The following is a 25214-nucleotide window of genomic DNA, read 5'->3' as shown; positions in this document are numbered from 1 at the left end:
CTGATGGCAAGGGCACTAAAAAATGAGATATTGCTAGTCACATCTTAGCTGGCAGAGCATCAACTGATAGGCAGTCAAATAGAATATATTGTACATATATAACCTTGGCCAAAACATGGATGCGCATGTCAAATTATCTGCAACTTTGTATTTGATCTGCGGACTTTAAATTTGTTGGGAACTGTAGCCACAATATTCAGCTCCCTATCCTTGTCAAAAATCCGAGAATTTCTTACTAAAAAGGGACTCATACTCGAGATTTAGCATAAGTCATATCATAGCTGGCCCAGGGTTCGCTGACAGGCAGTCAAATAGTGCACAGAATTAGTCTCAAACTAACCGCATATGGATATGTCAAATTATCTCAACAAAAGCAAATCATCCTATTGCCTTTATTGTCGTATGGCTTGGAATATACATTGAGGTAAGAGCCGTTATACAGGGTGAGTCAGAAAAAGCGGAACCCAAATCCCATAAAATATATTTCATATTTAAAAGAATATTTAGCACCGACAACAATAATGACTGAAAAGCCAATTTCATAAGCTACTTTTTTATTTTAAAAATATATACAAATTGCTCAATCCGTTCAAAGAACATCACCATTTAAACACAATGACCCTAAAACCCGTCTCGTCCAAAAAAAGCCATTCATTGTGTGTTTTGACTGTTTGGAACAACAAAGAAAATGACACAGAATACATATATCAACAACTACTACCAACTGTAGCATATCTTTATTAACAAACCTGGCAAACAATTTAATTAATAAAATATACTTTTTTTAAAGGACGGGCCTTCGAAGGGATTCTGTTGAATATGTTTTATCGTTTATACTGAGATTTAATCGCTGGTGATGTTTGAAGAAAGATGCGACGACGATTCTTTAAATCTCATTTGGGGGGGACGAGACAGGTTTTAGGGTATTGTGTGTTAATGATGATATTTTCTAAACGGATTGACTAATTTCAGTTATTTTTTTTTCATCAAACGATACCTTGTGAAATTGGCTTTCCAGTCATTATTATTTTGGGTGCTGCATATATGAAATATAATGTTTTGGGGTTTGGTTCCGCATTTTTTTTACTCACCCTGTAACATTATTAAAAACAATAATTCAGTAACATAAGAAGTGCAAACACTTACCAGACTCAGCAGTGTTAAAGAATTCCTTGAGTAGCTGCGACGTTGAACCACATCAGCTTTATCAGCCTGCCATGCATGATAGCGTCCGAGGGTTACAGGAAAATTGATGAACGGATGCCCGTGAAAACCCTATAGCTAGCAAAGGCAAAACGATCAAACGGTTTTTTTTTAAAGGTGTTGTTTAAACAATTTTTAACAATGTTCATTGCTTCCTTATTCAAGGCCACTATCCTATATCACTTCTCCAATAAAGGGCCATACAGAAGGTTAACACCTTGAGGCCATTTCTTTTTACAATTAGCATGTTGTTTACAAGGAAGAAAGTGAGCATTATCATGTCTAAAAAAACATCGGAAAGTCGAAAGACGCCGGTATACAAATATAACAATTAACATGTTTAATTTGAGGATGGACAGTCGATATTAGCTCCAACAAGTTTTGGAAGTTGATACAATAGTTCCTAAGGCGAAATTAAAGGGGCACTGCGTCCTGAAAACCACGAAATGAGCATGTTTCTGGTTCTGGTTCAGTCAGTAAAATTCACTCAGGAATATCACACTAACTTCTGACCTTATGTGTAGATGACCTTAGTAAATAGCCTTACATGTAATTGTCCATGTAGTGCTTGGATGCCCTATCCTTGAATGCAAGTAGTGTCCTAGAGTTGACGACGTTTGCTGGCAACTTCTTCCATCCTGTAATTGTTCTCGGGAAGAAAGAGTTCCAGTAGGCTTCCTTGGTTGCATGTCGTTTGTAGAATTTTTGTTGGTGCCCCCTGGTATTTCTTGTGTTTCAGTTGAGGTGATCTGCTCGTGAGATGTATACCAGCCCATGATTGATTTTGTAGAGCACTGATAGCCTTTGTATCTTCCTTTGCTCTTCCATGTCTCCCCACTTGATGTGCTCCAGGATTCCAGTGACTGTTCCCTCTTCCTATACTGTAATTGTTTTTGTGCAGAATCTTGTTGCATATTTTGGACTCTGTCCAGTGTTACGGTATATTACACTCAGTAAGCAAATGTGATAGTACAGCACTTCGATGGATTAAAGTTCATGAGCCATTTATTCAGCCATGATTCGAGCAACTTGAAATTGTTTTGTAGAGTTGAGGTGTCCTTGTTAGGTGATATTTGTTGGTAATCTAGGCAATCGTCAGCGAATAGTCTCATTTGTGAAGTCAACTTGCATATTGCTCGGCAGGTAAAGTCAGCAGTAGTGGTCCGAGCACAGCTCCTTGCGGAACTCCTGATGTGGCAGAAGTCCGAGAGTCCATTGAGGTTTAATTAGAATATCGGGCACAAAAGGTTTGATGGTGGCAGCGAGTAGGGGGTGTCCAACTTTCAAAACCGTCACTCTTAAGTGACACACCCCGTGCTTTTCGGAGGGGGCACCACCTAAAGATCCCCGAAAATTGACTTTTAATTAGAATATCGCGCACAAGCACGGTTCCAATGCGAAAAGATAGTTTTCGAATAATTTATCAATGACCAGTAACTTAAGGATGAGAAATCCCGCGTGCATCCATGTCCATGTTTAAGAATGGCCTAATTAGCACTAATTATTTACCGTTAATTAAATTTTTGAGCACAAGAGCGAAACCTTCACTATAAGCTGCTTGTGACTATAATGCAAGATCCACAACTTAAGAATAGCTTTTCCCGTGCATTTTGTGCTTAAGAACGAGTTAAAGTTCAATAATTAGCCGCCTTCTAAGGAGCTTTTTGTTTTATGTGTTTAAACATTGAGCACAACGATCATTCCAACACCAAACGGTAGTGTACGAGTCAGCGTTTGCAGAATGTCAAGTTAAGAATAAACAACTCGTGCAAAATCTGCGAACGGCTTTATTTACCGCGAAATAACGCAAAACAGTAACTCTTTTTGTGTGAAATGACGTAATAGCATTGAGACATACGTATCAGTTTGCAAAACAGCCCCCAAGAATCGCAAAATACCGTGACAGTAATTTTAAAAATAAACACGTACCGTACACATGTACTGTAAAATAACAGAGTGTTACACAGTTTTGGAATAACAACGCATTATTTGTGAATTATTCATTCTTTTTCAAAAACTTCTAAACCCCCAGAAACACTCCCACTTCCTGATCTCACGGTATTGTAGAGGTTCCGATTTATGCATACGTATAGGCCTCATTAGTACTTTTTTGCATCAATCATTTAATTCATAAACAAATACATATAGGTTTCCCCCTACCTCAACTTAAAAGTACACATTCATTACAGTCCAATGGTCTATTTCGATCAAAATCAAAGAATGTCTTGAATCAAGAATCACTCTATACACTGTTAAAAATGTCCGTAAATTTACGGACTCCGTAAAGTGAAATATTCCGTATTTTTGCCGCAATTTTACGGACTTTCCGTAAATGCAAATATTAATTATGCTAATTAGCGTGATAACAATCAACCACATTTGACCTACACATAATAAAGTACATCTAAGTACATATTGTAATCTCACCCATAACCGTGTACACATGTCCAAACTCATGTTAAGGGTCTGTTTATTTTACGGAATGAAAAAACTTTTCCGGAAATTTTGCTGCAGGAATACGGAACGGGACGCTATTTTTTTTGCTGGCAGCAAAATTTCCGGAAAAGTTGTTTCATTCCGTAAAATAAACAGACCCTTAACATGAGTTTGGACATGTGTACATGGTTGTGGGTGAAATAACATTATGCTTCGATGTACTTTATTATGTGTTGGTGTTTGGGCCGATGTGGTTGATTGTAATCACGCTAATTAGCATAATTAATGTTTGCATTTACGGAAAGTCCGTAAAATCACGGCAAAAAATACGGAATATTTCACTTTACGGAGTCCGTAAATTTACGGACATTTTTAACAGTGTAGACCCTATATGAACCATTATACTCATGAATGTATTGATCTGATTATATGAAATATTGCGGGTTTTTCGTTTTTACTTTCTTTTTTAAGAAACTGTGCGCCTTTGGTTGGAAAAGTTTAACACTCCATGGACAGCTGTAAAATGTGTTACTTTAATTAAACATATGCGTATGCTGGGATATATGTTTTCCGGATGAGTGGAAAAACATGCCCGTTTAGAACAGCGCTTCTTTGGTGTGTGTCCAATTCAATAGCAGTCTTTAAAAGGGAAAATCATCGATCCCGGCCATTTTGTATCATCCTTGTTTTATGCCGAAAAGGACTCGCATCAAACTGGGGAGAAATCCAAATGGCCCTTAGGGTCCCCGGCATACTTTTTCGCCATATCATACATCCTAAATATTTTGCTTGCTTTCAGGCCTTCATCGTAATTTATCTCTCTTTAATAATTCAGGCTCCGTCATGAGTGATTCTGCTTTACAGTCCATTCATGTATCAGGTAGGCTTTGATACATCGTCAAAAAATCTAAATACCATAAGAATTGACTGGGCCATAACGCGGACATTTATTTCTTAATAACGTGATAGGTTGCATTATTGAGTAATTCGCAAAATCATGACTATCTCGAATATTTGGGCCGGCATAATGTTAATGCATAATATCGCATATTGCACTATGTTACATCGCAGTATTTTGCAATGCAGTACGTGTGTAGCGATGCTTTCGCGTGGTTGTTTACTATCAGCATGTGTGCATATTTCGCTATACAGTATGTTTTTACTTTTTAAGCCGTGCAGAAATCGGCAATTAACTTGCCGTTCTTAAGTGAATTTTGCACGGGATTTTTTTATTCGTAAGTTGAAATTCTGCAAAAGCTGACTCATTCATGACTGGTGTTCGAATGATCGTTCTAATGAAAGACATGAAAAATAAATTTAGGCGGTGTCCCCTCCCAGACGCACGGGGGTATGACACTTACGGTTTTGAAGGTTGGACACCCCACCTACTCGCTGCCACCATTAAACCTTTTGTGAGAGACTTCAATGGGCTCTCGGATTATATGGGTAAAATACGAACAAGGAAATATTTGAGAGGATTTCCGACCAAGAGGATAACGCAGAAACGGCCACTATTAAGAGCAGGAATTTGAAATCCCCCAATGGCGCAAAATGCTTTGAATGTTGTAATTCAAGGCCTGATAGCAAATGGGATTGATTTCGCATCAACGCTGTTTCTTTCAACGGGCTCATAATGTACAATCTCCGTAAAGTGGGATGCAGAACAATGACTGAGGTATATAATGCCAACCTTTGGAAATTGCCCAACTATAGGCCTATTGGATTGAGAGAAAAAACTATTGCCTGTTGCAGCCGATTTTTTGTTTCAGTTCACGCCATTTACCCCTATACTGTTTAAAAATATGGCCAACTCCCAGCAATGGCAAAATTCTTGAATTATTTTATTTTCACTTGGGTAAGCAGCTCCATGGGTGAGCTGGCCAAATGCAGAAAAGAAAGGAAAAGGTGAAATCATCGGAATCGTTCTTTTGCCGGCGCAGCCCCCAACTTTTTAACGTCATGACCCGCCCCTAAAAGGGTCAGACAAAATGGCATTAAATGGTTTTGAACTTGTTGAAGTAGGCCTAGGCTATATGTGTTGGGAGAGAGTGTACCCAAAATTGCATATGAGTCTGCCCCACTAGAGCCCATAGGAAAGGGCGCGCAGTGACGGTTGTTGCAACTATAGGCTTAGTGCTAGTACTTTTTTCCTGGTCGTCAGAGAACATTGACATAAAAAAATGTTGATATTTACCCAACTGCATGAAGACCATGATTTTGGAAATTTTGGAGTTGTGAAGTGAAGCTTGAGGAAACTGAAGATCGGAAGCCTGCGTCTCCATCTTGTCTCTCAACATTTCTGACATCTTCATGATTTCCTTTCGACGCGGATACAGCCAAAGGTGTTGTATTTACACCGAAGCGGCGGGTAAGAAATTTGAGAGCGCCTGCCACGTGCTTCTGGAAAAGATGTAAACGTGAGCCGACCGTCGCTTCAGCGGGGCTGCACCACCATTCCTTGCAATTGGCATAACATAATCATATGGCCATTGCAAATTGACATGAATTGGATATTTGTACATTCCACACGCACAAAGATGGAAATGGTCCACATTGTAATGTTTTGTAAAAGTGGATACACACAACAAAACGAACCGCGGCCCGCTGGTCCTGTCAAAAGCGCCTTTGAAAACTTAATTAACTTGGGGCGCCTCGCGCGGAAAGAGCGCCCCCAAGAGTCTACCGGCATTCAAGAGTTTTTTGTAAACACAGTATAGTATATTTGGCCATTGCGTCAGCGCGGTGATCATCGCTTTGAAAGGTAACTATGTCGTAGCATGGAGGAATAAACACAGGTAGTAGGCCCTTAGTAAAAACTCGATTATGAACGAAAGAATCTTAAATCGAGTACAGCCTCTTCTGATCGGATAGGATGGGTTTACATGGACGAACATTATATTATTAGTCGACATCATTCATGCGTATTGCCATTGCATTGGGCATGTTGGGGAAAAATGTTGTACCTGACCATGCTGACCGAGCCTGTCATGGAAACCTTGGAAATCCGTGGTAGGTTATCGTGGAAAGGTGGCATTCCGTGAAAGGCTATCATGAATAAGTGGAAGTCTATGATTATGCTATCGTGGAAACGCGCCCAAAGATTAATTATTGCAAAAAGCAATTGTGCACGGCCGACAAAAAAGTGTTGTCATGGTTGTGTTTGAAAGAAGAGTCCGAGTTTTGAATCTTGATAGATCTCCGTGAAGTAAGTGACCGATTAATTAAGAGGAATAAAGGAAAGGAGAGGGTGAGAGTAGAGGAGGGAAAGTGGAGGATATAACCGTAAAGGATGCAATTTTTTGGCGCTTGAAAATTAATTAAACAAAACAAGTGGAGGATAAATTAAGTATGTTGGCCAGTTTCCCATACTGGTGGCTGTCTTCTTAAAGCAAATATGTAGTCAATGGACATGAGTCATACAGGGACAGTGTCTTCAAGTGTCTTGGAAACCAACAAATACCCAAAATGCCATCTTTCCCATGGTTGGGGGGGGGGGGGAGATAAAGGGGATACACAAGTTAGTGCAAGTCAGACTTTTCACTGAATTCATTTTCATTTTCTGTTTTCTTTCAGCAAGTGAAGTTAGCTTCCAATATGTAAAATAACTGGGATTTTTACACAAGTCACGCAGCGACCCCAATAAAATGGAGCCTCTAAAATCATCAGACAAATCTGGCAGGCATAACCCACGTCGCAATCACTCCCGTCATAGGCACAGACATGGTGAACGTGAGCCCAAAGACAAAATGAGGGACACTTCATATGATGGCAGGGACAGCAGGCAGTCACGTAGACGCAGGGCAGACAAAAATGATGATTCTAGGTCCAGAACCGAGAAGCATCCCAGCCGGGGTCGAATGCCCGATCGCCAAAAGGATAAGAAAAGAGCCTATCATTCCTCCTCCTCAAGGTCGAGACACAGGAGCAGAGACGGAACTAGAGCTTCATCCACAAGAAAGGGCCCTTCAAAAAGAAGTGAGACGAAACGTGGGAAGAAACGTGGGAAAAAACGCACAAGGAAAGGAAAGGTTTCCAAAGCTTGGAATCTCTATGGGTACACTGCCGATGACATTCCTGTGCCTGAGAAATCAAGCAGGGATGTTGAACATTCCAGCAGACAAACTGATCCAAATGCAGATGAAGGTTTGTCTAGAACTCACCAATGGGATGAAGATAGGACTTTGAGACTGCAAGACTCTAGACACGAGTCTGGAAATTGTTCTTCAAAAGAACACCTTGAAGTAGAGAAATCTTCCAGGGACAACGATGGCATGTTTGACTGGAAGAGGCACAGACGGGAGCTGGATGCAATATTTTTTAGGGATGACAGTATTATCAAAAGGTAATTGAGCTTTGGTGACTTCGTGTCATGGAATTTGTCAATATCTGTGTAATATTGTGTGAAATGCCAGGGTTTTTGGTATTTTTTGTATTTTACCACAGGAAATCCGAAGATTACCATGATTTTTGGAAGTTTCTTGAGCGCTACCAAGCTTTTCAATTCAAGCTGAGTGCCAGTCAGCCACATCGAGGTAATAACTACAGTTATACTTTCAGTAATGCCCTTTGTAAATTTATGTTAAATATCTGTATTTCATATCTCCCTGTACTGTCCTAGCATCTCTCTTTCCACTATTCCTGATTGGATAGGCCTAAATCTTTCCAAGAAAAATATTATACCCAGGCTAGTGTCATTGAAGTGCTAAGCATGTCGATTTTGTAGTTCATATGTGTATTTTTGTGTTAAGTGACAATTGCATGGAAATGAAATTGAGACACATCGATACTCAGACAGATAAAAAAAATTGCTTCCGCAAAAAAATGGTGTCTGAAAGTTTGTACAATCTTTAGAGTATCTCCTTAAGGTGAAATTGTTTAGTGATACTTTCTGTTATAGCCTATTCCTGTGAAATTGTACCTTGCTAGTGCAGACAACGAGATATTTCAGTCACTAATAAGCAAAAGACAGTGATTTGTGCAAAAAAATCAGCCAGTGAAGAACTTTTTGGTTTTTTTTAATTGCATTGTTTTGTTTTTCAGACGAGAATGATGTTGAAGACAAGGAAAAATCTGTCAAATCTGCTGTTCTCGGATTGCCGCTGAAATATGACAAGAGACAGCGAATCAATATGACACTGAAGTTGAGAGGAGTGGAAGAAGCAGAAAGACGATCAAAGTGGTTGACAAGCAAGAAAGGTACTGTCATAGGCTTTAAAATGCAAGATCCGAGAATCGGCTGAAATATGATCACTTATTGTTGTACAGTATAACTTAGGCCGACGTACAGCAAGACATCCTTAGCTACAACTCTCTTGAAAGACTAACTGCAATTGTTCTCATGTCATGGGTTCGAACCCTGCTCAAAACAGACTGATACCATGTCACCAATAAATATGTACTAAGCTTTTCCAGCACAAGAAAATAACATTTTACCAGATCTTTCTTTTTACATTTCCTTTTTGTTTTATTTTTTTACTTGTTTTCAACAGATGATGAAGATGAGTTAACCACTGAACGCATCAAGGAATTCAGCAAGGTGCTGTTGTATTATGTTGACTTCTCTCAAAAGCAGCAGGTGAATATTGGCTCATAAAACTGAATTTGTCCACCTACTTTTCTTTAAAAGACTATTTCTTTAACCCTTAACCCCTCACCGTATTTGTTAGGAATCCAACACAATCTAGCAAACTGATTTCATATCAAACTCTATTTTAGGAAATAACAGCCAAACCTTACATGGACACTCCTGAAACCAATAAAACTGCAAAACCCGGTTTTGAACTACTTACGTTTAAGATAATTTAAAAGTTCAACAAATAAATTGACTGTCACATATTTGAACCTCGCTCCAGTCAATTTCTTTGCTTAACTTTTTAATGTTTAAATGCACTTAGTCATTTTGTAGAAAACATTCTACTATATGTGCACACACACAGCCTGAATTGTTGAACATTCATCTCTGTCATTTGTGTGCTCCAAAAGGGGGACAACATTCTCACAAGATGCAAGATTTATGCAATAGATTTGTGCAGTCATTTTGAAATCAATCAACAACATGTGAAATAAGTCATTGCATTTAACATCATGCTTGTAATTCATGCATCAGAATGGACTTTGATGTACCACAACTGAGATCTTGTAATGCACTTCTTATAACAGTTTGCCAAGCTGAGCAAGCTACTTCACGACCGAGCCAACCTGCCCATAGCCCGCTACCAGGACATGATCGTACAGGCAACCAGGGCCAACCAGGTCGTCATCGTGGCTGGGGACACTGGCTGCGGAAAATCCACACAGGTTTGCAGCCCCACAATATACACATGTTTTCCCGTGACAAAACAAGGCTGTTTTGGAAACCTGCTATCTGAACAGTTTACAGACAGTCAAAAATTCAATTGTCTTCCCCTGCCATGCCTTTTGCACAGACTAGTCACCAACAGTCAGATCATATTCCAGCAAGCACTGTGACTAGTCAAATTCCATCAACAGACAAAAGCAGGTGACTGCTTGGCACAGCTGGCTTATCAATCTTCTACAGTCAAAGCGTCAGGTTTCATAGCGATCACAGCCAGTCACTCCTGCTTTATGAAGGCAGGGAGCACTCAACTGTTAAAAACAGTCACTTGATTTATTGTGACTGCTGGGCTGGCCTTGTTGAAATTGCCAGCCAGAGAAGGAGGGTTAAAATGGTATTCAACTGAAGCCCCCAATTTTGAAGAACTAGTTTATAATGTCAGATTTTGCTATGTTATCCTCTATCAGACATTGTAATCACATTTATGGTGTAACTTAAATTTAAAACCTATTTTCTTTGTTTTTATCCCACTTTCCTGTGCAAGAGTTTCTTGAGTTTAATTTTATATTTTTCTTTGGCTCAAGACAATGTTTGGCACATAATATCAATTTCAATAAGCAGTTTTCACTAAATTTAAATGTAAGCATGTAACGGACACAAGGATCTACAACTAAAAATGATGGGTACGATATTCTCTTCTTCAATCTCAGGTGCCACAATACTTGATGAAGGCTGGCTTTGACGGCATAGCCTGCACCCAGCCTCGCCGTATAGCTTGCATATCCCTTGCCAAACGGGTCGGCTACGAAACGCTACACGAGTACGGCATGGAGGTGGGCTACCAGATCAGGTTTGAGGCCAGCAAAAGTTCATCTACCAAGATTCTGTTTCTCACTGAGGGTAAATTGAAAATAATTTGTTAGTTAACATCACTATTGATAATACACACTAGCACACAATCATTTTGTTTGTGTCCATAAGCAAGCTTTTTTACAGCAATCATGTTTTGTTTGTCTTGGTTAGAATATGTGCGAGTCCCTTCTATAAACTCTCTCTTTGTAACCAAGTGAGGGAGAGTCACGCACAACGTCCATAGCCTTCATAAGTTTTAAATCTTGATTCCAATCGTTAACATATGCCTGTGCTGCCCCAAACCACCCTGTCTGTTACTTCCTCTTTTGTTTCCAAAACCAACCCAGTTCGGTGTGGTTTTATCGATTCCTCGGGGAATAATTACAATTCATAAATACTTGTTTTGGCTTTTGGACTGAAAGGTTTGATTTTTTAACCGAAAAGGTATTTGTGAATGGGAATAAGTATGTGCTTGGCTGGTATTAAACACTTTATTTAAGATTGGTTTGGGGTCTGGATGCTGTTAATGACCCGAGCCGAAGCATCCAGACTACAAACCAGTCTTAAAAAGAGTGTTTAAAACCAGCCAAACGCATGTTTATTAACAATGAAATACAAGTGCTAATGGGTTTATCTTTCGACTTTTCTTCCAAAGGACTACTCCTTCGTCAGCTGAGCTTGGACCCCACCCTCCAGCAGTACAACGTCATCATCTTAGATGAGGTGCACGAGCGTCATCTCCACGGTGATTTCCTCCTGGGGGTCCTCCGCTGCCTTTTAGAGCAGCGAGAGGACCTCAAGCTGGTCCTGATGTCGGCCACTATCAATATCGGCCTCTTCTCTAGCTACTTTGACAAGGCGCCGGTCATCCAGGCAAGAAGCTTCCTGGATTCTGTACAACTTGTCTTGTGGGTTTTATACTGTGTTATGTGCAGCGAACGCACGGCAGTAAGAAATAAGTAATGAAAACGGGAAGCTTTTGAAGTAAAGGCAAAAAGGAGACCAAGATATGATTAACAAAATTTTATTAATTCTCCCAAATCAATCAACAGGTCAATGTGTTACAACAAGCATTTCCAGTTAGTCTGCAACTTGAAACTTCATGCAAGAATTCCAAAGCATTATATACAGGCAAAGCAAAATAATTACAAAGAAATAAGTAAAGCAGCAAATTATAAAGTTAATTAGCAAAAATAAAAAGGCAAATTGTATTCGGCCGAATATAATTACCCTTAATAAGGAACCAGTAGCAGGAACAGCCAGCTCCTCCCAGGCAGTGCCCACAACAGTTTTGCCTTTCACTGACATGTATTTATTCTGATAAAAAGGTTTCAAAAGTCAGACAACTACATTGTTGGCAAGCATCTTTTTTATTGTCATTTGCCAATGAAGGGAATAACTCTGCCTACTATTTTATTGTTTTCCTTGTTGTTTTTGTTTTCTTTTAAAGGTTCCTGGGCGACTGTTCCCCATCAAACTGGAATATGTTCCCATAAGTATAGAGGTGAAATATCCCAATTTAATGTTGTCCTTTTTTTTTTACTTTCAACCCTAGAAATACGTTGTATGTTTTGATTGCTTTTTATTACCTAATATACAAAAATTATTTTATAACTGTCAGTGGCTTTAACTTGCTAAAAGGATATGAACAATGAAAGGCCGTCGACAAACAAAGTTGCTGTCAACAAAATGTGGCATCTGATAATGTATGTACATTACATGCGTAGTTTTTATCTTTGGAATATATAAACCAGCAGAAGCTATTCGAATATTTGGATGATGATCGAATATTTGGAAATTCAATATAATCTGGACAGCCCTAAAACCATGTTAGGTGAAAGAAGTAAAGTAAGAAATTTAATTATTAAAAAGTGCCTTCCGCGGGTGTGGATAATTATTTCCTGATTGGTATGTTTCGCTATGCAGGAGCAAAGCTCAAAGTCGGAGAAACTGGATCCCCGCCCCTACTTGCGCATAATGCAGCAGATTGACATGAAGTACCCAGCTACGGAGAGAGGGGACCTGCTCATTTTCCTGAGCGGTATGTCCGAGATATCCAGCGTGACGGAGGCGGCGAAACTCTACGCGGCAAAGACGCAACGGTGGATTGTGCTGGCCCTGCACAGCACGTTGTCTGTCGCTGAACAGGACAAGGTAAGTTCAACATATAAAGCCATTTGTGGTGTGATTGACACAATGGGCTCCGTGCGCGAACAAGATACGGCATTTTTTACCACTTTCGCGAGTGAGCTCCGTGGATGGGGTACACTGTGTATGCTTACTGGTTGGCGCGAAGTATGTGCACAAAGCCATAGCATCTTCATGTGAGCATCAGGCGTCATCGGCAATGCATTTCTCCTGGTGGTCTCCCCTAACTCTCCGTTTCTTACCCTTGAGGGAATACTTTTGCACGTAGCATTGTGCCCGACATCAGAAAAGGGCTAATAATTTGTTTCCTTACATCGCTGTTCACAAGAAAAAGTTCAACAAAATATTGTGATCCCCCTACACCCATTGTGCTCCCTTTGAAAATTAAACCCCAGTTACTAACTGATGTAATGTTATGCAATTTTGATTTACCCTTGCAACTCATAGGTGTTTGACATAGCCCCAGAAGGTGTTAGGAAATGCATCGTGTCAACCAACATTGCAGAAACGTCAGTGACTATTGACGGAATTCGTTTCATCACCGACTCGGGTAAAGTAAGTGTTGTTCACAAAAAACTACTCTTTGGGAAAGTTTGTTTTGTAGGTTTATGACATGCCTAATGGTTGTTATTGATTAGTGTTGTGCAAAATCAAAAACGAAAACCGACTTGACCCAAAGTCAAATGAAATGGTGAAATCTGATTGGTCACCATGCAGGTGAAGGAGATGAGCTATAATGCAGAGGCCAAGATGCAACAACTGCAAGAGTTTTGGATCAGCAGAGCCAGCGCCGAACAGCGGAAAGGAAGAGCAGGTAGGATAGACTGACGAGGGATTCTTGCTTTGTAGGAGAACCTGACAGTGTCAAGAAAATGCAGTTTATAGGAAGAATAGGCCCAGAAGTTCTGTATCAGTAAAACCAGTACCGAACAGTGTTTGTACGTTTTGTACACCAAAAATCGGGGGACAAGGACAATGTTCGGTAAAGCCTAATGATCCATATAGCGGTGTTCCGTATGGCGACATTCCACTGTATACAAAGATGTAAGCCGAATTATGCTGGTGAAAGAAAAAATTGATGTGACTGTCTTTAACAACAAAATGTAAATGCAATGTGTTTTTTTCTCAGGACGTACTGGGCCCGGTGTTTGCTTTCGTCTCTATGAGGAGTCTCAGTACAATGATTTCCAGGAGTACTCAACGCCTGAGATCCACCGAGTCCCGCTGGACTCACTGATTCTGCAGATGATGGCACTGGGACTCCATGATGCTAGAAAGTAAGTTGATTGAATTTTGGGGACAGGGGAGGGGAAAGATACTGATCCATAAGGCCCTACGAACTGCACTTGTTGGCAAAAACAAGTGTGCCTCTCCAGCACCTTACTGCATGTTCCAAATGTGTGTGTCATATGCAACTGCACACATGTATTACATTTGTGCACATAATGTCAGGCATTTGTGCACACATTTCGGGCATTTGTACCTTGTCGGACATAAATCACAGCTGTGATCATTTAAAACGTCATGTGTCGGGGTTTAGTCATGTTAGTGGATCATTCTATTGCTATAATGCATTGAATTTGAAAGATATAAATTAGCCTTTTTGAGGCAAACATTAGTTATGCAGCGTGTTTCAGATGCCCTGATTTAGGTGTATTTAGTCGTAAGATTTGGTTTCTTCAACTAAGTCAATGCATGTACTAACAGCCTATTCCTAGACTTGCCGTGAAATCCAAGTCAAACCTAGATACTTGAACGGTTTCCTGCGTGTAACAGTTTCATTAAAATCACTATTTTATTCTACCATTCTATTCCTTCTATTTCAGATTTCCCTTCATTGAGCCTCCCCCGGCGACAAGCATCGAGAGTTCCATCCTGTTTCTTAAGGAGCAAGGAGCCTTGACCAAGGAAGAAACCTTGACTCCCATTGGCCGACTCCTTGCCGATCTGCCCGTCGATGTCGTCATCGGCAAGATGCTCATCATGGCAACCGTCTTCAAGGTATTCAACTTTTGATAAGCGCATTTTAGGAAACATTTGATAAACGCATTGTGTACTTGTTTTATTTGTGGCGTTTGGATTTTAGTTTTGGCATCGAGGTGTATAATTCCATGGAGTTGCCCTAGTGCCTTGTTGTCCAGAAGTAATTTTCACACTTTCAAATCTACAGACATGACAGATAAAAGGACATAGTAGTGCATTGAGTTCATACAGTGGAAAGGATCTCCATAAATAATGATGATTTCATCTAAGTTCCATCATTAAATTTTTTTCAGATGATTGAGCCAGTGTTGTGTATAGCAGCAGCTCTGAGCGTTCAGTCTCCGTTCACAAGCAGAGCGCACAGGGACTCAGAAGCAATGGTACATTTAATCAAAAATTCAATTTCTGAAACTTTTTCATTCTAAAACTTTATGCTGTTACTGTACATTATCTGAATTTTGTGGCTATCTTTCAATACACAACTTTGCTAAGAACGATTGACCTATCGATGTAGAATCGCGTTGGAATCGCGTCAACGCAGCTTGTGAAATATTGTCCAATTAGATGATATACAAATGGACGTGGAACGTGCAACATCTGAGACAAACAAAACTTAGCGTACACAGATTCCATAAGGTTGTCTAAGGGGCATGGCCAACTTGCAAACAGCAACAGGTCAATGGACTATTGCTTAATAGTTAATCAAAAAAGTAACAAATGTCATTGTGCTTGCTTTTCAACTGATTTCTGCTGGAATTTCATCCCATTTTCACTATATAAAATTTCTTCTCTTCTGATATAATTAAGTCTAAGATTAAGCAAACTCACATGTTACAATTATAATTTCTTTTCACTCTGTTATACAGACAGCACGGCGCCCCCTAGAGTCTGATCATGGTGATCCCTTTACGTTGCTCAATGCTTTCGATGAGTGGATTCAGGTTCGGCCTATTTGTTAAAAATTATTTTCTCAATTGTTAGGTGTTCGCAAAATTTAGAATGAAACAATTTAATAAACCGATTTACACCCATGGTTAATTTGTAACTTTCAGCTCATTTCTAACCTTACAAAATTACAGTGGTTGTATTATGAAATTAAATGTACTTCACACTTGACATGCACACGGTAACTAACCATTCTGAACTTTGACCTATCTCAGGTCAAGGCCAAAGGTCAACCATCACGCAAGTGGTGCAAGAGGCGAGGCCTAGAGGAGCAACGCTTTTACGAAATGTCCAAGCTCAAACGTCAGTTTGAGGATCTTCTCAGGGTAACGCAAGTTTTCAACTGTTCAATTCTGAAACCCAAGAGACCAATTTCATGGCACCTTGTTTTCTTCTTCTCACAAGATACCATAACCCTCTTGTTATCTGAAAGGTAACAGACAGTAAAAAAAATCAATCCTCTTCCCCTGCCATGCCTTTTACACAGGCTAGTCACCAACAGTCAGATCATATTTCAAGCAAGCACTGTGACTAGTCAAATTCAGTCAACAGACAAAAGCGGACAAGCACAGCTGGAGTATCGATCACCTACAGTCAAAGCATAGCAGTTTCAAGTTTAACAGTCACAGCCAGTCTATCCTGCTTCCTGTAAGCAGGGAGCTCTTAACTGTTAAAAACAGTCACTCGATTGATTTTGACGGAATGGACAACTTGGCACAGAATGTATGTTTGGATAGGAGGGTTCATCATCATCATTTGATATAAAAATCCTGTTTTGCGATGATTTGAAATCATGTCTTATGTCTTCTCCAAAGGACCATAATCTTGTGGAGCGACTGAGTGACCCGTCAGATAGACGGTACAGCAGTGCTGAGAGATACAAAAGGAACTTGGAGAAAAAGAAGTTGAGGGATCTCAAGAAAAAAGAACACAGTGGGCCCAAGAAACGTAAATATCTCCGCTTGGGCCAAGAGGTGAGGTATAAGTTTTTAAGGTATGAGTTTTTTTTCTCGTGAACCCTCGGACAACACTGACTACACAGGGTTACTGAAATAAGTTACCCAGGAAAAATATCCAGTATTATAAATTTTGCATTCGGACTTGTGTAGGCATTTTTGATTTCGGAAAAAGTGGATTTTCCTTAACTTCAAATCATGTGTATTGTTTGCTTATTATTTACCATGGCGATAAGTCATAATGATGGTCTGCTTATGGGCTCTGGTCACTGGTAACCCCTCACCGGTTACCAAGGGAGAGTTGGGGGAGACCACTGAGAGAGACATTCGAACGCAATGAAGACGACGCCTAGCACTCACGCAAAGACGCTACTTGTACTTGTGCGTACCTCTGCTGCAATTATGTCCCCAAACCAGTACCGAACGTTGTGTGTCCCGTCAACTAGGCGCTTGAAAGTGGTCAAACAGCGCCCTCTCTTGTCTGCACATGGATTCGTTTCAAGTCACTTACCAGTTCCAAATTTTGTCTTGAAGGCAATGCAAAAAATAAGAATTTGCAAAGAACCCTCTGATGTTTGTTGCAAAACTGGATGTCCTTTTGGGTTTCTTCCAAAACTTGTGGATGAGTTCAGATTACTTACGTTTGACTCTTTGTCTCATTTACCTGGATGCAGGACTTGGATGCAAGTGATGAGGAGGAGGAGCAGCCAGGAAGTGACCTGAAGAGCCTGGAGTTCAAACTGACCCACAACCTCAACCGCCTACAGGTAAAACACAGATAATGCACACAGTCGTGTTTTACTATACTCTCGAGGACAAGGCTTTGTGTTTCCCTTTGTCCCTATAATATAACTCGCCCATAGACTAGCTGTACACACTTATGATCGAGGACCCTTTTCATCCAAAGGTGAACGCTCGAGGACAACAAAAATTCTGTAGTTCTCCCTTTATCTGTCCGCGGGTATATGTAATACATATGCATTAGCATATAACCTAAAGAATAAATTCTCCCTGAAACATTAAAGGCGAATACATGGAGGAACATTGGTGAAAACATGGAAAGTGACCTGCCGATTAATAAGAAAATTCTTTCCCATGTTGAAGATAGGGATGGTACCAAAAACCCTGTAAAATTATTTCGCCTGAAATGGTATTGTTTGGAAGAAAGCAATAAATGAAGGCGATTTAAACAAGTGTGTTCACAGGCGCCCTTATTTTACGTGCTTTAGCAAATGGAATCCAGTTACGAGACCTGAAAAGCTTGACATTTTAATGGCCTTCTCAGTACATGTATGTTACTTTTTGACATGTTGATAAATGAAGACTTTAGACAGCCATAACTTGTCAACAGAATGTCCGATTGAAGTGCAACAAACAGTAATGCACGCAGAATTGTATTCTCTTTACTAGTACCCACAAACCTTCATTTCGATCTCTGCCCAGTTCTCGTTTTGCCAGAACGCATATTTAAGCAAATGTTTGCCTCTGATGTAAGTGTGCCACTGGCTTTGCTTATACTGTTTGTAGTCTCCAAGAAATAGAGAAAGTTTCAGTCAACAAAATTGTGTACTTCGCAGGGTCATGGAATGATCTGCCCCTGCCTTATACATTTCTGATATTTCATTGATTTATACAGACCACAGCAAGCCTGAATCGCAGCTTCACACTGAGGGAGTTGAATCTCTTGAAGGTGATTCTGTGCAGTGGACTCTACCCACAGCTAGCTATCGCCGATGATTGCAATAGCTATCGCAGAGAGTGCGACCAAGTATTCCATACCAAAGTATGAACAAAACGCCATTTGCGGTTTGTAAATATCAGCGATTCGAGAAATGAATCAAGATTTGTTCACACAAGCTTGTTTAATCAATGAAGTATTAGGCACACAGTAAATAGTAGCCTTGGTCGAGGACTCGAGGTATTCGACGATAGAGTGCGGTGATTAATGCTTGGCCAAGAACAATGCACCACATCACACGAAATGTGCAAAGCGCGAATACGACTTCACGCGGCTAGGCTACGTACGCTATGCAAATCAGGTGGGGCTGAATGAACACCTTGGAACAACCATAGCGATGGCCAATCTTTTTCAGGCAATTTTACGTTATTTTCTTTGCTGGATTTATTCCCAGTTATATTTGGTCTGCCGACTTCAAACTTTTTGGAGAATGTACCTACACTATTCAGCTCTATGTCCATGTAAAAAATGAGCCTCCATGACCACGCACTGAATAATAACCGCATCTTTATTCGCCACAACGTAAAAAAAAAGTTAAGCCAAAGCCCATGAATGTTCCAATGCGTTCATTCAGCACCACCTGACTTGCATCCTGTAACCTAGTTGCGTGAGGTCGCTATTCGCACTTCATAGAGGTACATACGTTTGTGTGAGTACATAGCGCACGGCTGCTGTGTATGTAAGCGGCCAACCATCGATTATCGGACACTACCGCCGAACACCTTGACCAAGGCTAAGTGAATATCAATGTGTTCCCATTGACTGCAGGCCAAAGGGTTTGTACTACTCCATCCTACCGGTGTGTTTGCCAACAATCCGTCCGCTCTTGAGCCGCCAGAGGAGAAGGACGAAGCTGGCAATTCCAGTTCCAGAGGGGTGAGAAGCAGCAGACACCAGCTGATTGCCTACGTGTAAGTCTGCTCTGAAGCATGCTGGTCGTGGGAAAGAAAGATAAACTTTTCAAAATAAAGACAGTGATTTGGAATTGGCGTTTGCCCCATTACCGCCCAAAACCGCTCAGCTCTCTGTGGTTTTATTCATTCATCATGGTACAAATACAATGCAGTATAACGTAGTTCAGGTGCTAACGGGTTTAAGCCCTACATCCATGCTTTGCTAAACAGTTCCATAAATTAACCCTCCTTTAGGTCTACCTCAAAAGACGTCACTGCCTAAAGATTGTCACGCATGTCGGCATTTTTCGACGCGCATTAGCTGTGCCGCACCATACTGCAAAGAAATTTCGAGCACCATGCGCACGTTTAGAACAATATGCATGCTGTGCATAGCTGAAACTGTCAGCTGGTACATCTCTCTGTCAGAAAAATACTTAAATGTAGTCTGCACATTTTCTACCTGAAATACTGACTAAATTTTTACCGGTATTGCGGACTTCACCAATTTGTGACTTGTTTTTATATTTTTTGCCTATCAGATCATTGCTGGAGACAAACAAGCCATACCTTGTCAACACTATGAGGGTACCAGCTTTACAAACTGTCCTGCTGTATGCAAACTGTCTGGACACCAACCAAGCATGCACAAGGTAGATCTAGTATTTGATTTTTTTTGGGGGGGGGGGAGGCTCAGCAGACTAATTTGTTTCATGCTCAAAATAAAAAAATCGCCCGAAATTTAAGAAGTGTAGCCTATAATTTGTGTGTATTATCCGTTTGGTATTTGACATCATCTCTTCATGTATTTATTTTATTGTCTTGAAACAAAGTTGAATCTTTGATCGGAATTGGTAAATCCATGGCAAGAACAGTGTGATAACCCATATTGCACAGTGTGTGTTGCACAGCGTGTATTGCACTGTATTCTTAGATGTGCCTGTTCTAGTACATGTAATAGGATGCTGGAAAAAACACAACAGTGTATGTGCTGCATATTTTGCATCATGTTTGCATGAAGATTAATTTTTCCCAATTGTGCTAATAGAACACCAACAAATGTAGTACGCCTGCGTGCCATGTTATGCCACATGGCCTCATGGCGTATAGGACAAACACAACATCATTCTCTGTGCCACCCTTATCTTTGGAATAGAATATGTTTCCTGAGTTTTATTGATTATGTCAGCAAAAAAACATAACTTGTGGACTTTTGTTCGTCTCAGAATCGTAGTTGATGAGTGGATTGAGTTCACCATCGATGACGCTGACACGGCGGAGCACGTAATGTCAGGGGTGATTCAGCTGAGAGCTGCCTGGCTCCAACTGCTGGAAATGAGATTACAAGGTACCGAAAATTGTCGGGGAAAAAAATGACGAGAGGCATTATAAATTAAAGACCACTTGTACCAAAAATAACAGCTTGGAATTTTGAATATCATTTTTGTGAATTCCCCATTGCCTGTGTTGTTATACTGCAGAAGAATTTGAAAACAACATAACTTGTGTGTAATGACCAAATTAGGGCCTTTTTACAAACACACACGACTTTTGTCGCACGACAATGTGGCACTTTTTATAAATACGCACAAATCAATGAACGTGCCTACACTTGCGACTGTGCGTGCTATTTTTTTTTTTTTTATTAAATTCCAAGTGATTTTATCGTATGACACAAAACATCACATACGAATTTCACCCAGAACCTTTGCCTGAACTGATTTGGTTGCAAAAGATGGACGGAAAAAATCACACGACATATTATGCATTTGTACAAACACAAACGCGTATGCGACATTGCTACGCAACAAAGTCTTTGCGACAAAATTGCGTATGTGTTAATAGGCCTTTAGAGGATCTTCATTTTAATTCATTTTGAAAAGTTGAACAAAGAAATTGATTTTTGCGGGATTTGAACCTGCGACCTCCGGATTGCTATTCCGGTGCTCTACTAACTGAGCTATCCCACCCTAGGTTGGCGGTTCCCCATTTAGTCAATATCTAAAAGAAACTAGTCATTGTCCCTTTGTGGTTCATTTGAAAATTGTTTTAATCCAGTTAAAATAAACATAACATATGCTCAGAAATGTTACTCAATACTGTCCTAGTGGTAAAAAAGCAATGGTTTCTAAGATGGCCGCCAAGCATGAGGTCTACAGACTACATTGGAAGCAATATTTAGAAAGTCATTACAATTCTTTCTTAAGTTTCCCATCATCTTTCACCCAAGATACCAACCGGTCTCATCAAGATGACATCACCGATGCCAGTAACCTGAGGGTCCTTCACCAGGAGAGACTATTGTCCAGCAAGTTGGCCGAGTTCCTGGACTGCCATGTCGAGTACACCATGCGCAAGCTGGGCTCCACTGAACTACAAAACCTGTACATTGGCCCAAACAAAGGTGAGTGCTGGTTTGGAATATGTACATTAAAGGTATGTCTGTGCCATTTTAAAAAATATTAATAATAATGATTATAATAAAGGCATTTGTATGGTGCTTTATGTAACATACCTCAAAGTGCCTCACAATAAAAACTATAAAACACGGGCAATGAAACTACTTAAAATGAAAATATAAAAGTCCTTAAAGTGCTACAGTGATAAGAACTAAAACATGGAAGCAAACAAAACTGCAAATGCAAGTTAATTTGCCGAAAGAAAACAATTAAAAACTAAAAAAAAAGCGCCAAATCAAAAGCATTTAAAATATCTATTATTAATAAACACCACATGCACCTTTAGAGTGCTAAAAGTAAAATAAATCCAATGTAACACGGGAAAATTGGCAACAAAATTTAAAAAAAAAAAAAAAAGGTAACATGCAACACATAACACCAACCAAAAAGCAAAATGCAGAGAAAGTAACCACTTCATGTGTATAATGCAAACTAATACTGTTGAAGTTTCAGCTCAGTGGATACTTCTCATGAAATTGCAGATTCATTAAAAATGGTAAAAGCGTGAAAGGTAAAGCTTTTGGGAAGGTGCAAGGAGCAAGATGATCTTGTTCTAGGCCAGCATTGCTGAAGTGTGCCGATTATTTTTTTCATGAACAAATGAGGCCATTTATCTTTATTGTTCAATTTTTGCCAGATTTTTATTCTTAATTTCTCGATTTTTTTTTTTTTTTAACTTCAGGGCAAGGAAGCCAAGATGCCTTTTTCACATCTCAGAGCAAGGACGGTAGACCCCATCCAACAAAAGGAGGAACACAGGTCAATGACTACCTGACATACGGCTGGTAAGTTATCCTTGAAATATTTTTCTAAAATTGCTCCTCCTACTGTGCTCTTTTTAACAAAGTCAATTTAAATCTCTTCTTGAAATGACTTTTTTAAAATAACATGCGTCTGCTTTACTTTAACAAAGAAGTACATGTAGTTCTTTTCCCATTTTGGACATTCCTCTAAACAAAACAGGTTTTTATTTTCGTTGCTTTTGAGCTTCTAAGGACAAAAATATTCACCTTAAATTGTTGGTCCGTTAATAACTCAAGAACTTTGATTATTACATAACTAAACATGGCCAAATTCATCATTCGATGTCTCACTCAAAAGCGAATAACTTTTGTATTGCTAGGAAAACAGCATTTTAAAAACTCAATTTTTCGGGATGAAACTCTAAAGTAGTACGGGGAGGGCAATCTTAACCCTCCCAAATGCTTAAAAATACATTTGGAGGGTTGGACGAGGATTTTGAAGGATTGAGTATTAAGGTTTCAAGGGAAAGCACCTTCAGATTAAAAGTTGAAATAATGACATGCTCAAAAATGTGTTACTCGTTATTTTGTAGTTTATACAACGTTGCCAGCGATCCTCTGGGCGAGTACAGCTCAGTCGTCCGTCGTCACTGGACTTGTCCCCATTGCACCGAGACCTTGATCATCACGACTCTCGAGAAACTGCAGCACGAGGCAGAATGCCTGCAACACTCTCAAGGTGAGGAAATACTGCTTAACTTGCAGATGGTGATACGGGTATAGAATTTGGCACACAGAGTATGTCATGAGAAAGATGTCTGGCTAAAGCGCCATCACAAGTTTGTGCTTCGAAAATATATAGGTAGAATAACAACCTAAGGCAGCCATTTTGAAAGGTTTGAAAATTGCTTGTTATTACCCAAAATTTTCAAACAGGCTGCCATTGCTTGTAGGTTTCTTAAAAGGAGAAATGAAATTGTACAACAAGAGGAATGAGCTTCACATGTCATATGACAAAAATTAAATCCATGTACAAATATTGACTTTCACACATTTTTAAAAATTGATTTGATCTCTTGTCACTTTTAGGTGCCAAAGACGAAGCACAAGTTGCTGCAGAGAAGACCCTGAGTAACCATGGCAACAGCAGTGGCATGGCAACACTGAGGCGGCAGTATCAGTGTCCCACCTGCAATGAAGAGTTCTCCTTCACATCATCGGAGATTCTGAAACACAAGAGGATGCATGCAAAAGAAACAACAGCTGATGAATAACACGTCTCAAATCAAAATACCATAGGTCACTAACTATCTGATCGTAATGTGAAATTTGGATTCCCCCAACAACAAAATAGATTCCTACATGTACAGGGTGGTTCCAAAAAAAAAAGGATATCCACTTCTGACAGCAATTTTCACCTACTTAGTTAACTTATTTCAATCGTTTCTTCATAGTAGTAAAGTATAGCCCTTTGACCATGCATGCTTGAAAAAGCTCAGTATGCTAATTTGAATACAAGTCACCAAAATCAGTCTTGTCCACATGTTATTGTATGTATTAAATTGGGTGTTTTTGTAGTTCACAAAATTTAAAAACCTTGCCAAAAAAATGTTTTGACCTGGTAACTTTTATTGAGGCTGTCCGATTATTCATCTAACCAAGGAGTTTTTGGCTTAAGTTCATGTTTCATAACATTACATAACAATAAAGAAAAAGAAGTAAAACCAACAATCCTTGTTTGCAGCATGCTAATATTTTGTCTTCAAATCAAGCTCCGGTAGCTGAGCTTGGTCAATCGGATGGAATGTATACCTCCATGGACATACAGGTTTCGCACATGACTCAAACTACCATAGCTCAGGGACAAAACATGCAATAGCAACAAGTTTTTCGTCACTTCTGCAAAAAGGCCAGTACTTTAATAGCTTCTAATCCAAAGTTTAGAGTAATTTAATATGTTTCAAATAATTAGGTGAAAATTGCTGTCAAAGGTGAATATCCTTTATTTTGAACCATCCCATAGTTTATCAGTGCAAAATACAAAAAAAAGTATGGGGAAACAATACATAGGTGAGGAGCGTTGGTTATTAACAGATCCCAATAGGTCATCATGATCTGTCAACTTGCAGATTGTCTCGGCCACAAGTCACATTGCCTGAAATAAGATTTTTTAACCATAATAAAATTGTCATAATTCTTGTCCATTGATGTCCATGTGTGTGTATGTTTCTTTTAAAGCTATATTATTATTATTATTATTATTATTATTATTATTATTTATTCGGCCAACAAATGAACAAAAGTTCAATGACAAAGCAAATATATAACAGAAAGTAAACAAAAAATGGAAATTGAGAAGTATGACCAGACAAGACTGAAGACTGATGCAAGTAGGAATGGGTTGGAGGGGTGGGGGGGGAAAGGGAAGGGAGGGTGGACAGTTTCACAGGGGAGAGGAGATAGAGGGACAGAAAACAAAAACAATATAACATTTCAAACCGGCCAGGGTAAACAAAAGTGTACTTAACACTGTAGCCCTAAGGCCTGCCTACCCATATAGTCC

General features: G+C 39.7%; 1 protein-coding gene across 4 annotated transcripts; it reads left to right on the top strand.

Moving 5' to 3' along the window:
• The first annotated feature begins 5830 nt into the window (after positions 1-5830).
• LOC119722341 (probable ATP-dependent RNA helicase DHX34) lies at positions 5831-24859 on the top strand. Of its 4 annotated transcripts, none has more exons than XM_038192401.1 (27): positions 5831-6007; positions 7213-7981; positions 8083-8171; positions 8680-8835; positions 9129-9214; positions 9799-9936; positions 10645-10834; positions 11442-11659; positions 12237-12290; positions 12713-12940; positions 13382-13489; positions 13652-13748; positions 14064-14211; positions 14761-14935; positions 15211-15297; positions 15784-15858; positions 16078-16188; positions 16678-16836; positions 17493-17585; positions 18455-18601; positions 19325-19467; positions 19992-20102; positions 20676-20797; positions 21680-21853; positions 22591-22693; positions 23245-23390; positions 23741-24859. In XM_038192401.1, the coding sequence occupies exons 2-27, from the start codon at positions 7284-7286 to the stop codon at positions 23923-23925; spliced, it is 4041 nt and encodes a 1346-aa protein (XP_038048329.1). In that variant the 5' UTR covers positions 5831-6007; positions 7213-7283; the 3' UTR covers positions 23926-24859. The 4 variants fall into 4 exon arrangements, with proteins under 4 accessions (XP_038048329.1, XP_038048326.1, XP_038048328.1 ...); XM_038192398.1 differs by lacking the exon at positions 5831-6007 and adding an exon at positions 6312-6400; XM_038192400.1 differs by lacking the exon at positions 5831-6007 and adding an exon at positions 6347-6434.
• The last annotated feature ends 355 nt before the right edge of the window (positions 24860-25214 follow it).

The sequence above is a fragment of the Patiria miniata genome, unplaced genomic scaffold (genome assembly GCF_015706575.1).
Source record: "Patiria miniata isolate m_02_andy unplaced genomic scaffold, ASM1570657v1 HiC_scaffold_15, whole genome shotgun sequence".
NCBI classification, from domain to species: domain Eukaryota; kingdom Metazoa; phylum Echinodermata; class Asteroidea; order Valvatida; family Asterinidae; genus Patiria; species Patiria miniata.
Note: the sequence above shows the minus strand (reverse complement) of the source record. Positions and strands in the feature narration are given on the sequence as shown.